We start from the raw sequence: 15,119 nt of genomic DNA, 5'->3' as shown, positions 1-15,119 counted from the left end.
ACATGATTTGGAAATTCAGAGGAGGGCATGGCAACCCACTCAAGTATTCTTGCCTGGAGAATCCCCATGGACAGAGGAGCCTGGTGGGCCACAGTCCACGGGATTGCAAAGAGTCAAACATGACTGAGCGACTAGGCACAGGAAATTCACAGTACTCACCAGACATGTAAAGGCATCTCAGTAATTATGGTTTTGTTTATGGCAGAGAGAAACTGGAGATAACCTTAGTGCTCATTCCTGGAGAACGGATGAGTAAATTCTGATGGTACATCACTGAACTGCACTGTGGAATATATATACCATGGGTACCATAGGAATTTCATTTAAATATTCCAGACACCATTTATTTTAATAAAATGAGGGTTTTGAATCAGGTGATTTCTAAGTTTGCTTTCTTGCCTGGAATTCTATGATTCAGAAATTTCAAGATGATTAAAGCAATATAACACAATATGTTATTCACGCTGGAAAGATAAATCATAGTAACTTTACTAATGGATATATCATCTTTAATCAAGTACTCACTCTACTGGGAAAATACTTGAGTGCCGGTCTGATTGATAGCATGATTACTTATGGGGTATGTATTAATAATTGGGAATTTATCCTTAGGTTTAATTATTGTTATTTCTAGGAAAATAAGAGTCGTTTTTGACATTTAATATAATGAACATATGTTATATCTATACAGAAAAATCGAATGAACTTTCTGATTGAACTTTTTGGCCAATCCAGTATATAATAAATTAACAGCTAAGGAATTATTCCGTGTCTCAATTTCTTCATCTACAAAATCGAGATCATAACAGTGGATGCCTCAGTGGTGGTTGTGATGATTAAATGAATTAAGGCAAAGATTAGTCATTATTAATATTATACACGAGAACCCTAATCTGCCTTCACTTTCATGCTCATAATCTTAGCAGTGATGAGCTGGTATAATCTCTCATGGGAATGCTTTTAGAAAAAAAAAGAGCCATGTGGATCTTTCTAGGAAGCCATTGCTTGGTCCAGCTAGTCACTGTGGTGTTGATATGGTGTTGAAGAGAAGGGTTCAGACCTCCAATTCATTTTTCAGTAGGTAATCTGGAGTAGAATTTGCTGATTGACTGTGAGGTGTAAAAGAGGGAGAGGCTGAAGACAGGACCTTTAGCTTAGCTTCATAAAGACAGTACTACCAGAGTAAACAGGACATTCAGGAAGAAATGCATGATTGAAGTGTAAAAGTAATGAATGTACTCAGTCAGGAGGAGTATCAGTAGGTATTATCTGGGAGGCAATTAGAAATGTGAATGGGGTTTAAGGAAAGACCAGAATTGTGCTAAAACTCATAGTCTTTTAAAAAATGCAACACAGAATTTATGCTGTTAATAGGATTATTTCTTTAAACCTAGCCAGCGAAAATTTTTTCTTGTTAATACATTGATAATGGTAAAAGAATTAGACACTTCCCAAAAAGGAGCAAAATGAGTCATTCCTACTAGGAGGCATTTGCAGAAAAAGCCAAAGCACATACGAGACTGTTTACATAGAACTATGTCTGAGAGACCAGAAATTGATATGAAAATGACAGTAATTTATAGCTATCCAGTTCTTATCTCAAAGTTCTTTTAATTTAATCAAATCTTTCCACAAGAGCTGCAGGTAAAATTCACGGTGGGCGGAGAAGGCAATGGCACCCCACTCCAGTACTCTTGCCTGGAAAATCCCATGGATAGAGGAGTCTGGTGGGCTGCAGTCCATGGGGTCGCTAAGAGTCAGACACGACTGAGTGACTTCACTTTCACTTGTCACTTGCCTGCATTGGAGAAGGAAATGGCAGCCCACTCCAGTATTCTTGCCTGGAGAATCCCAGGGCCGGGGGAGCCTGGTGGGCTGCCGTCTATGGGGTCGCACAGAGTCGGACGTGACTGAAGCGACTTAGCAGCAGCAGCAGCAGCATGTATTGGTAAGACATCTTAATGTTTTCATTCACCGCTGCCAAAGGCAGCCATCTTCAGAGTGTAATGTGTGAACTTTTTGACTAGTGTGAACTTTTTGACCTTTAAATTTATCTGGGCTCTGTTGCAAATCACAGAACAAAGAAGGAGTACAGTGCTAGATAAAGGTATCTTTGTTACTTATAGCTGTGTGACATCTCTAAATTTCATTTTATAAACCTCATTTTATTAATAGCAAAGTAGAGGTAATATTAAGAATTACACCACAGGATTGTTGAGGATTAATAATATATTATTTAAAAGAGATACTGACAATGAGATTTGTGATGTAGGGGGTTAGGAAGCAGGGTCATCAGAGCCAGATTCCTTGGTTACAAAACCAGCTTAGCCTCTTTCTTAGTAGTGTTAGTCACTCAGTCGTGTCCAACTCTTGTAGCTGTAGCCACGTGGACATAGCCCGTGGACTGTAGCCCACCAGGCTGTTCTGTCCACTTCGGACAAGAATACTGGAGTGGGTAGCCATTCCCTTCTCCAGGGGATCTTCCTGACCCAGGAATCAAACCTGGGTCTCTTGTATTTCAGGCAGATTTTTTACCATCTGAGCCACCAAGCTTCTTTCTTATTTACTGTGTTTGCAACAACAACCTTTCTTTGCCTTAGTTTCCTCATCTGTAAAATGAGCCTAATTATGGTTTCTAACTTACAGAGTTTTGAAGATTAGGTGAATTAACATATATAAAGTGATTTTAGCCACAGTTGTACACAATAAGCACTAAATCAGAGTTACCAATTTTCTCTACTGTTAGGTAAGGCTCTTAATCAGTGCTATTCCCACAGGAAGGGCTAGGCATCTTATTGTGGCTACTAATAGCAATAACAATTCTGGCTTCATTATTGAGGATGCTGCTATGTCAAGAATAAATGTTAAGAACTAAGGTGGGGGTTACCAGATTCTAGATGTTGATAACAATTGAAAATACACATTAGAATCAGAAAATGTCCCTGTTCTGCTTTTGTTCACTTCATCAGAGCAGCTGATGAGGATTCTAAGGAGCACTTGAGCAAGCAGGATGTCTGAGTAGCAGATATCAAGCATCCATTTCAGCCACATCAGCAACCTGTGCTGTCTGTAAAGTGGAAATCACTTGCGGGCAATAAATATTTTATGATAGTCGAATCTTTACCTGGAGTGTGTTTTGGACACTTAGCAGCTTACAATAATTTAGAACCAAATTTGAAGTTGTCACAATAGATGCCCAGTGTATTTTTTTAGAGATGAAATTTATGCAAAAATCTGTAAGGAGTATAAAAAATGTGATTCCCCCCACCTCCATAAACTATGATCAATTTAATACATGTTCAGTTCATTCTGTGGATAATAATAGCATCTAATATAGCTTGTATAGTTATAATACAGGATAGTTTGGTTTTCATATGAAGATAGTATCTTTTGGTCTTTGGATAGGAGAAAAAAGTTATACAGAATCAGAAAAAGTGGTCCATCGAGTATGGCATTCTGGCGAAGAAAGACATGGTTCAAGTTGTCTGACTTGATTCCAACCAGAATTATCGTACTTGCTGTCTCTGTCTCCTCGCCTCCATTCTTTCCTCAATTTTCCCAATGTTTCTAGAACTCTCTTCCCATCACTCTACCATGGTATCTCTTAACCATGACACCAATGATGTCCATTCTGCCAAAACGAATGTAATTTCTCAGTACTCATGGCACTTGCCTTCCTTGCAGCCTTTGACTAAATTGATCCTCTGGACTTCTACGATACCATGTATATTCTGTTTCCCTTTTTCTTCTAATTGCTACTTCTCAATCTAGTTTACTGGTTCCTAGTTTTTTGTAGGAACCAGTAAACTAGATTGAGAAGTGTTGGAGAAGGAAATGGCAACCCACTCCAGTGTTCTTGCCTGGAGAATCCCAGGGACGGCAGAGCCTGGTGGGCTGCCGTCTATGGGGTCGCACAGAGTCGGACACGACTGAAGCGACTTAGCAGCAGCAGCAGTTTTTTGCGTAACTTCTAAAAGTTGAAGTGTCTCTAGAGTTTGGTCTGGGCTCTTGCGTTTGTCATGTTGCATTCTCTGCCTAGGTGAGCTAATCCAGTTGATTCATGACTTCAAAAACCATCTATTTCCTGATGAGTTCTCAATTCATAATCAGGTGTTAACTTCTCTTCAGAACCCAAGACTTGTGTAAACCTCACCATATACTCTTCAACGTCTAATTGGCATCTCAAACTTAGTACATCCCTCTTCCATCTACCATCTGCTTGCCCTGTCAAGCCTGTTTCTGATCTTCCTGATTCCAGTAAATGGTTTCATCCTCTACCCATTTGTTAAGACTGAAAAAAATCTTTTCTGAATCTCCTTTTTCTTCATTCTATACATCCAGTTACCAGTAAGTCTTAACCACATTAGTCTAAGACATAATCTTCTCTTTCCTAGACCATTAACACAGTTCCCTCGTTGGTCTCCCTGGTTTGACGTTTTTGCTGTTCCTTCTCCATAGCCAGATGTGATCATTTAAGAACAGTAGAACAGATCCATGCTCACCATCCCTCCCTTGAATTTCCCATTGTAACCGTAATCAGTATACATTAAATTACATTCTCGGCCTTTTGGCTATGATGTAGTATTGGAGCTTCGTGGGTGGCACAGTGGTAAAGAACCCACCTGCCAGTGCAGGAGACATAAAAGACACAGGTTCGATCCCTGGGTTGAGAAGATCCCCAGGAGTAGGAAAAGGAAACATGCTACAGTATTCTTGCCTGAAAAATTCCATAAACAGAGGAGCCAGGCGGGCTACAATCCATGGGGTTGCAAAGAGTTGGACACGACTGAGTGACCAAGCGCACATTAAATAACAGTAAAACATGAACTTCTTACCATGGCCCTTGGCTTTCTTTCTGAAGTCAGCATCTATTACTATTGCCCGTGTTTCATCACACACAAGCACAACAGTTTTCTTTCTGTTTCTTGAGTGTCCTTGGCCCATACTTCAGGATCTTGAGATTGCTTTTTTCTGTTCCCTCAGGTATTCAAATGACTGGCCCATTGTTATAGACAATGTCTATGTGCCCTTCAAATTCATATGTTGAAATACCTAGTGTGAAGGTATTCAGAGTCTTTGGGGGGATTAGGTCATGAAGGCAGAGCCCTCCTGGGTGGGATTAGTGCCTGTACTTATAAAAGACACCCCAGAGAGCTTGTTTGCCCCTTCCTCCGTGTGAAGACACACTGAGAAGACTGCTGCCTATGAATCACAAAGTGGGCTCTCACCAGACATCGAATCTGCTGCTTTTTTCTGGGACTTTGCAGCTTCCAGAACAATGAGAAATAAATTCTACTGTTTATAAGTCACTACATCTATGATATTCTGTTGAGTGTGTATGTGTGCTCAGTCATGTCCAACTCTTGTGACCCCATGAACTGTAGCCCGGCAGGCTTCTTTGTCCATGGAATTTTCCAAGCAAGAATCCTGGAGTGGGTTGCCATTTCCTACTTCAGGGGATCTTCCCAACCCAGGGATCAAAGCTATGTCTCCTGGATTGCAGGGAGATTCTTACTACTGCACCACCAGGGAAGCCATGATACTCTATTACAGCAGATCAAATGGACTGAGACACTCTTTCTTATTTATCTTCCAAAAAGACACCTTCCATAGACACTCTGGCTAATACTCTCCTCCGGCTCCCATTCTGTAGTCCTTCTCTATCTCATTACCCTGTTTTCTTTCATAGCAGTGATCATCAACTGCTTTTATCTTATTTTTGGATTTTATTTGTTTACATCTTTACCGTCTATTTCATTTTCTCCTAGAGTGTTAAATCCTGTAGATCTAATAGAGCTTGATTTGTCTTATTCATATCTCCTTTATTTAAAATAGCTTGTGGCCCAGTGTTTGGAATTTTTGTTAGATAAATGAATGAATGTTAATGGAATGTTAATGAATGCATAGTATCTTTACTTGGAGGTAGGGAATTGAAGAGATTACATTTGTACATAGATAAATTTCTCAAAGTTTAAAAGCCTGTTTCTTCTAGTTTGAAGTTACTTCATATATACTTCAGTTTGGGGAGTTTTGCTTTGTTTCCTATTGAGCCTTCTGTGACTGTTAAAGCATTATACCTGATGGACTGTAAACTGTTTTAAGCATGTTTTACTTGTACTTTCAAAAACTATTTTAACTCTACATTTACTTTAGCTTACTGGATCCACTGGTCTGAGATTAAGTTGTTAGTTAAGGTTACATTAATTCATGCATTTTAGTCCCTTCTTTGAGAAAAAGAAGAAAATAGATTCATTTACTATAACATAACTTGCCCAGAGGTACCCAGTTCCATTCTACTATTAATAATCTAAATGTACTGAAAGGGAAGTAACTTGGGGGGCACCATTCTTTGACATTATTCACTAGATAATTAAGTGTCTATATTAGGTTTCTAAGGATTCAAATATGATACAAGACTTTGATAGATTTTTGCATTATATTTATTCTTTCTATATGAGAGAAATGCATGGAAATAAAGTACAGTGTAATGAGTATTTCAGTGAATATAAATTTTTCAGTAAGTTAAAATACAGGAAATTTGAGAATTTTCTGGAGAAGTTATGTCACTTTTGTAAGTGATCATCATACATGACAATTTTTTTTTTTTTTTGGAACTGGAGAAGATTCTTATATATTTTGTGTTCCATCATTTCAGGGAAAAGCTAGAGATTATAAATGCTGAGTTCCAAAGCCAGTATGAAGATATAAATATAACATTTGTACCAGTTAGATGAGAAATCTACAGGGCAAAGGAGCACTGAATTGAGAATTAGGAAATTAGGACACTAATCTCAATTTTGTTACTAAGTAGTTGTGCTATTTGAGTAGAATTCTTTATACTGAGGCTTTAATTTACAATAAACTGTTCAGAAAACTGTGTATATAAAGTCTGCTGCTGCTGCTGCTGCTAAGTCACTTCAGTCATGTCCGACTCTGAGCGACCGCATAGACGGCAGTCCACAAGGCACCGCCGTCCCTGGGATTTTCCAGGCAAGAACACTGGAATGGGTTACCGTTTCCTTCTCCAATGCATGAAAGTGAAAAGTGAAAGTGAAGTCGCTCAGTCCTGACTCTTAGTGACCCCATGGACCACAGCCCATCAGGCTCCTCTCTGTCCGTGGGATTTTCTAGGCAAGAGTACTGGAGTGGGCTGCCTCTGCCTTCTCCGAAATAAAGTCTAGATACTCTTTAAGGTCCATTCCAGCTGAAGAATACAAAAATATTAAACTTCTCTGTTTGGAAACTTCAGGACAACACCGAGATTCTTCTCTATTATTCATTAAAGACCAGACATGAAAAATTGGAAGTCATTTCTGATTTATTAACAGTGACTTGACTGCAGATTTCTTCTCAACTCAAAGGGTTGAATGTGCATTTTGGTTATAGAACTGTGAGTGTATATGTGGGGAGAAAGAGGAGTAGCATTTAGATAGGCCCACACTTGTCAAAGATGATAAAAAGAATGAATAAACAGATACAGCAATCATTGATTCACAGTGACAAGTGTTAGAACTAAAAATAAGGTGCTTTATGATCATTGGGAAACAGCTAGAGATAGTGCTTAAAGCACCTTTTTGGGGGTCAGGAGGGAGACTGAGAAGCCTTGTGCAGTGGAATATTACAGACTACAAAAGATCAGCTGACTGTAATTTTGCCCCAGTGCCTCTCCATTGCTATAGTAAAAAAGTATGCTGCAAGTCAGACAGGTCTCATTATTGATACAATTCCCATGACTACTCACTTCATGGTAATCCGATTCAGAATAGGACTTCTACATCTAACTCTTTGCCTGGTAAATATTCCATTAGCTACTAGGATATCTAACTACCTATGTAAGAATGCAATGGAGATAGGCATTGGCCTATCTATGGAGATAGGCATTGGCCTCTCTATGGAGAAGGCAATGGCAAGCCACTCCAGTACTCTTGCCTAGAAAATCCCATGGATGGAGGAGCCTGGTAGGCTGCAGTCCATGGGGTCGCTACGAGTCGGACGCAACTGAGCAACTTCACTTTCACTTTTCACTTTCACACAATGGAGAAGGCAATGGCAATGCACTCCAGTGTTCTTGCCTGGAGAATCCCAGGGACGGGGGAGCCTGGTGGGCTGCCGTCTATGGGGTCGCACAGAGTCGGACATGACTGAAGCGACTTAGCAGCATGTAAGAATGGAAATACATTTTATTGTCTCTGTGGACTTGTGGCTGAATGAATATAGTAAATAGGTTATTTTAACATTATTCAGCAACATGCATTCTAGTAAGGGATTAAAGTGCAATCCTGACAGTTTCCTGGCCCCAAAGCTGTCTTGATTTTACCTCCTAGGGAAACTTTTTTTTTTTCAATTGAGCTTTTAATGAGCTACGCCTGTCAATGAACAGACTGTTAGATATTCCTTACCTTGAGACCCTTAACTTTCACAAGAAGAAGAGCTGTCTGCTCGTGGCATAGAACAACTCTGTCTGTTTTCTTTTATCACTGTCCACATTGTTAGGACCTCTTCTACTGCTTTCCCATGACACTTTCCTCATTTTTGTATTTATTGTAGTTTTTAAAAGGTAGTTGCATAATTGTGGCAGAATTAGTGCAACTAGGTTCTAATTAAAGTCAAAGTTTTAATTATAGAAATAAATGAAATGTCACACTTGCCTTTTTAAAAATAATTTTATAAAAATCACGTGGGATACTTACATCGACGATCAAGAAATCTAGCCAGCACCAGGCATTAGTGAAATATGTCTGAAATCCATAAGCTACCCATTTGAGAAGCATTTCCAGGATGAATATGTAAGTGAAGACCTTATCGGCATATTCTAGCATGGTTTTAATAGTCTTTCGCTGTTCAATGTAAATGTCTTCAAAAGCCTGTGAATCAAGAATGCTTTTATTTTACTTGAATGGCTTGCCTGCACCAAACACTTGATAAAATTGCAAGTAGTATACTTGGCACAAAGCACTAATTTGAGAAATATTGGCTAATGTTAGATTGACATGGAACCAGACAAAATCTAAAGACTGAATCTAATGGAAAATATTGGCAAGGAAATGTCAATATCTTTACTGATTTAGTGTATGCTTTCTTCCCTGCCTCTCACCCCATAATCTCTATCTCAATTACTACTAAGACATGCTTTTAGAGAAGCAATGTAAACTCAGAAAATAACCAGAATTTCTGTTAATGAGGGATAGACTTGGCCTATTCTAACCTTCCTTTCATTGATGCTCTGAATAATCTGGCTCATATTGAAAGAATAAATTAATTAGACATAAAAAAAAATCCACCATCAGTCCATAAATATTATTATGACTGTTAGGGAGAATTGGATGGGATTTGACATGGTAGGTAATGTAGTTACAGAATATCCCTATAAATGGTTGTCTCAGTAAGGAAAACATCTATTAGAAAAACACCAGATGAGAAATTCCATCTGGCTGTTCATGGTTGTGATTTATTCCATACTGAATTTTGTACAGTTAAACCCTGGGTGCCAAGCTCTGCAAGGTGTAGATGTACCTCTTTTTTTGCTCCTTAAACTAAGGGTATGCTTCTGGTATTTTTTGAGTAAAGCTATTTCACTAGAACCTGATTCTTGCCAATATGTGTCACACTCACCAAAGCACCACTACTGAGAAGAATCATGAAGACAATGAAAGTCTCAAACCAGTTGTGTTCAACAATGCTGTAGCAGGTTTTCCGAAGATTCCACCAGATTTTTCCTTTGCCTTCTTCTATACTTACTTGGCAGAATGGAAACTTTTTAATACATCCTAAAAGATAGCATACATTGTAATACATTAGAAAAATATATTTCCATCTTCTGTAGGAAGAAATTAACTTTGCTGCTCCCTCCCCATCCTAGTCTCAAATCATCATTTTATATAGTAACTGGCTACTTCATTTCGTAGTTATTTTCAGCTTCCCTCCTGTATAGGGAATTATTCTCAGACTTACATATGAGCCAGCTACCTAGAAATCAAGGAATTACTTTACCGAGAGTTACCTGAGTACAAACAGTTCCATTCTTGAACACTGCATAGGATCTCTCTTTGCCTCAAGGCCAATCATAGATAAGGACATCTCTGAGGTTTGGGGAAAAACTGCATGTTCAAATTGTTTATTCATTTTTTGTGTGATCCTGGATTTTTACTCACTTCTTTTCACATGGAAAATCCCTCTGTCTTCCTGGGTCTCATCCTCTGTCAGTTTTCCCAAGCTATTTATTTTCAACCTCAGAGCTTTTCTTAGTCACACCTATGACTCATCTTGTCAGTCAGTATCTCTCTTCCTTTGTCCTCCCCCTCTTCGCTTTCATATTATTTCTAACTTCCATCCACTCTTGGGCTCTAACTGTCTGAGTTACTACTTATGGGATTCAGTCCAATCACATGGAATCAGCAAATCTTTATTGATTTGTGTGCTGGACACTGTACTGGTGGCTGTGAAAATAACTTGGTCTCCTTGCCAAGGCTCTGCAATGCATCTATATCCCCCAACACCTCTGGTCACAGCACAAATTAACCACATTTGAAGCTGTAAGAGATGGGGTATAGTTATTGCGGCATCTATAAATCAAATCACAACATTGCCAGTGAAGTCTGAAGGGATTGCTTTGTCAATAATGAGAAGATGTTCCAGAATACCATTTATCTCCTAGGGTTCACTTCTCCACATTCTGGGATGAAAAAAAGGACATGTCAAATTATCTTATTGTCCAGGCACAGTAACTACTATAGTATAATCAGGAAATACAGATAAATGAACTTTTTGGAAGAAAAGAGCAAAACAAAGATAAATATGCCTTCACTGTTTCTTTGAAATATTTTGTTCAAGTGAGGTATATTTAGTCTGTAAGGAAAGAGGGGGAGATTGGATTTAACCATTTTAGAGCTAGTTTACCTTCAGTAAAACAAGCTTCTGGTTTAAGGTCCTCCTCAGGTTCAATTTCAGCTTGTTCACCTTCTCGAGGTGGAGCAACATCAACTGTACTTCCTTCAGATGAGCTGGTTGCATTTAATTTCTGGAAACAAAACCCCATTGCAAAGATGTGATTTTTCTTCCCTTTTATTCCATCAGTTTGAAAATGCTCGGACATGGTGTGAAAAAAAATGGTGGTGGTAGTGATAGTATTGGCTCTCTTAACAGTCCTGATAATTTTGTACTCATAATTTAACATAAAGTCCTATTATTCAAAACAACATAACTACCAACTTGATTCAGACAGAAAATGGTTAGAGAGCATTCAGTGTGGGTGATTTGGAAAGGAGCGATTATACTGATTAACTTCATGATCTCTGTTTGTCTATGGATGCCATGTGAAAATAATTTCATACATTAACACTCAGGCCAAATTGAGAATAGTTTGATAAGTTTGGTATATTGACATTCACAACTGATTATATTAATTAAAATGCTTCAAATCAAATTGTTATTTCCACTCTTCCAATGGAAATTTTCAGAGGGCAAAGAACATTACCAGTTGTCTATAACTACAGTTCATGTTTCTGTAATTTTAGAAAGGAAGAGCAGCAGATTAACATTAGTCACAGTCATTATATTTCAACTTTGTGCTATATTTTTCTCTGGCTTACATAATTTTCTTCTTACTTTACAAGCTGAAAAATGATGGATCTCTCTCTCTTTTTTTTGAACTGCTTAAATGAATTCAGTACTTGCCAAAGAATTCTAAATGAAATGGAAATTTCTTCATGAATGACACTGCTCAGAATCTATATAGACTTTCACTAGGATCGTATTCTGAATTCAACATGTGATCAGGCTGTGAATTTTTCCTTTAAATAACTCATTGTGACATGTCACATGGCTAGAAGAGCCACTTTAGTGTTGCAAGAATAAATATCTTATAAGAACTCTAATAACACTTGGGAAGACAATATGGATGTGGAATTCGTTATGAAAAGTGATGCAAAGATGTGACATATAGCACAACCAGGCAATGTAAAGCTTTTAGAATGAAAGAACATGGACATGTTAATGGTTTCAAAGACCCCATTAACTTTAGTAACTGAGAGGTAGGGTCCCTCTGCCCTAGCTCTCTGAAAGAGTTAACATGTTACTGAAAAATACCAGAATGACTACCTAAACAGGTCGTATTAGAGGATATCTGACTCAAAATTCTTAGCTTTTTGAAATCACCATGCAAATGTTAGTTTAATACTTTATAATGTGAACCCCGAAGAGTAATATCCAGGTGATACTTTCGGTGGTATTACTTGGAGGATGAGGTTAACTACGTCCACTTAAATATACTATGAAAGTTACCCTAAGTCAAGATATAATTCTATAATAAAATATCTCCATGTCCAAAGTATGCTAAGGAGAGAATAAGCCATCAATTATGGCTGATGGTTCTTCGGATCATTATAGTAAAAAAGTTTTACCATTAAAATCCTCTACTTGTTGTAGAGGTGAAAGTTCAAGACATATTTTCTTCCCTCAAAATTTTTCCACTTTTTACAGCCAGAATGTCTTTATTTTTGTAAGAAAATCCCAGGAAAGCTACTACTGAATAAAATTGCAGTAGATTCTGGTAAATCCGAGAAAATACTAAATAACTCTTCCCTTTCAGATTTACTGGTTTATAGGTTGGACACTATGACATTTCTTGAGTGGCAACAATAATATCCACTGTATAAATAAAACCAATAAGAAACCAAATTATTTTGAGGTTAGTTATAAAAAGCTTAATGTTTCTTCTTCCTCTTGGCCAATCCAAGCTGAAGAATTTATTCTGAGCCCGGTCATAATCCCTTCTCCATGAAGCTTTTCTTTATTATGATTTCTCCATGTTAAATTTTTATATAACATTTTGTCCATAATACTTGTTTTCTTTGACTAAATATTCTCATAAATATATATGTATATTTTATATATATACATAAAATTGTATAATTATGTACATATATACACATATATATTCAAATGTACACACATACACATATTTATACACCAAAAGATCCAAGCATAGAATAGACACTAAATAGGCTGAATTTATGAAAAATGAATAAATGAATGAGTGAATGCATTTTGTCATTACTGTTATAGAGAGAATTATGCTGCTGCTGCTGCTAAGTCGCTTCAGTCATGTCCGACTCTGTGTGACCCCATAGACGGCAGCTCACCAGGCTCCCCCGGCCCTGGGATTCTCCAGGCAAGAACACTGGAGTGGGTTGCCATTTCCTTCTCCAATGCATGAAAGTGAAAAGTGAAAGTGAAGTCGCTCAGTCGTGTCCAACTCTTAGCGACCCCGGTGGACTGCAGCCCAGCAGGCTCCTCCGTCCATGGGATTTTCCAGGCAAGAGTACTGGAGTGGAGTGCCATTGCCTTCTCCGAGAGAGAGAATTATAGTGTTTAGATAATTTGATCTCTTCATTTTGATACACAACTCAGTTGTGGTCTTTACAGAAGGTTTAATTTTATTAGAAAATGCATTTTCTTAATGAATAAAAATTATTTAATTAATGATATTTTAGTGGTAAAAGTATGTTTCCAAAATGTTTCTCTAAAATATTGGCAGACATTCAATAAAGAAATCTGAAGGAAGAAAGTAATAAGCATATATGTATATACACAAAAATACACATATACTTTTCCATTTGAAAACTTTAGAAAATATACTCACCCTTTACTTCTTATTTTACCACTGTTAATACAGTTGTGAAATGTTCAATTTTTTGCATTATAATTCTCTGTCATATATTATACAAGAGTCTTATATTTAAAGACAAATACTTATTTAAAGCAAATCCTTCACAGCACAAGTAATGGTAGCCATTAATCTGAATGACAGTTCTGCTGTTTACCAAATATTGACCTCTGGCTGTATCTTTGTTGTTGGTATTGTCTTTAGATTGTGAACTTTTGTGAATGTGGTTAATATGTTTGAATATAAATACTTTCAATTTTCTAAATGTCTATGGAGGTTATGTACATTGTAAAGCAGAGAGGGTCAGTGTGTGAACTAGTTTACCTCCGTCTGCCTGGCATTATGAAGCTTAGCATGTCTTTTGGAAACAGACAAGGACTAAACAATAACAACAAATTCTGTTCTCAAATGAGCAAAACCCATTTTACATGAAGAATTGCTTCACTGTTATCCAGGAGTTTTGCTAAGTATAAACTCGTCAATCTTATGTTCTGAAAAACTCCTTAAGGAATGTTCAGAGACTTGATGCACCTAAGCTTAAAAAATAGTTGGCAGGCTAGTGTTCTTGCCACTAAAAAGTGCTTTGTGGAAGGCTCCTTTTCATTGGAAATTGACATAAAGCTAATCTTGATAGTTGGAAAGTCAAGCTTATTCATGGTATAATCTCCCTAGGCCCCATTTTTATCATACAAAAGTACATACACTTTATCCTATGAGTTTATAAAAATACTATATCAACTATATAAATGTTTTAAAGTTGTGAATTTATCTACATTTATAAATTAAAACTTAGACTGTGTTCTTATTAAGTTGCAGCAACTTACCAATTAAGATATACGGCCTGATAAGTTTTAGTCACTGGAAACATACAGAATTTTACTCCTGTATTTTTAAATTTTAAAATTTATATCCTAGCAAACTACTTAAGCATTTAAAATTCTGTACATGGATATGATACTATCTTCACAATCTAAACACTTCTATTTAAATTCAACACTTTGGCATTCATACTCAGATAGAGAGTAATTTGTGATACATTTTATCATAGCCATACCAAAATGACTTCCAAATTTATTTAAAAGCATGTAACTAATTTAAAAGCAAGTGACTAATGATAAATACAAAGTATAACTTACTTTTTTTAAATTGCCATAGCTGTGATACTACAATGATAAAAAACAAAAAACCAAATAAACCTGAAATGAAGTTTTCCACATTAAGGAACTTGGTGACTATACTAAATAACTAAAATTAATACTTGTTCTAAATTAGTCAGAAAAATGTAATGAGGTGTATAGACATAACAGTAGAAAGCTTCCATATAAAGCCACATAGTACAAGCTCATCACTTGTTTCCTTGTACTATTTTCTCCCTACCCGTCCAATATTTTATGACACTTAAGGTAGATTCTTCCATCCCTTGTAGAAACTGCTGAGTCTACAGAGGGATGATGGC

General features: G+C 37.2%; 1 protein-coding gene across 2 annotated transcripts in view; it reads right to left on the bottom strand.

Moving 5' to 3' along the window:
• Positions 1-15,119, bottom strand: part of SCN3A (sodium voltage-gated channel alpha subunit 3) — a 121,414-nt gene that overhangs the window by 16,849 nt on the left and 89,446 nt on the right. For both annotated transcript variants that reach the window (XM_002685332.6, XM_005202500.5), the window contains 3 exons: positions 10,897-11,017; positions 9,613-9,767; positions 8,691-8,864 (listed from right to left, as the gene is read on the bottom strand). In XM_002685332.6, the coding sequence (XP_002685378.1) occupies positions 8,691-8,864; positions 9,613-9,767; positions 10,897-11,017 (450 nt within the window). The remainder of the gene's footprint in view (positions 1-8,690; positions 8,865-9,612; positions 9,768-10,896; positions 11,018-15,119) is intronic.

The sequence above is a fragment of the Bos taurus genome, chromosome 2, assembly GCF_002263795.3.
Source record: "Bos taurus isolate L1 Dominette 01449 registration number 42190680 breed Hereford chromosome 2, ARS-UCD2.0, whole genome shotgun sequence".
Lineage (NCBI taxonomy): Eukaryota > Metazoa > Chordata > Mammalia > Artiodactyla > Bovidae > Bos > Bos taurus.
This window is presented reverse-complemented; position numbering and strand designations above follow the sequence as displayed.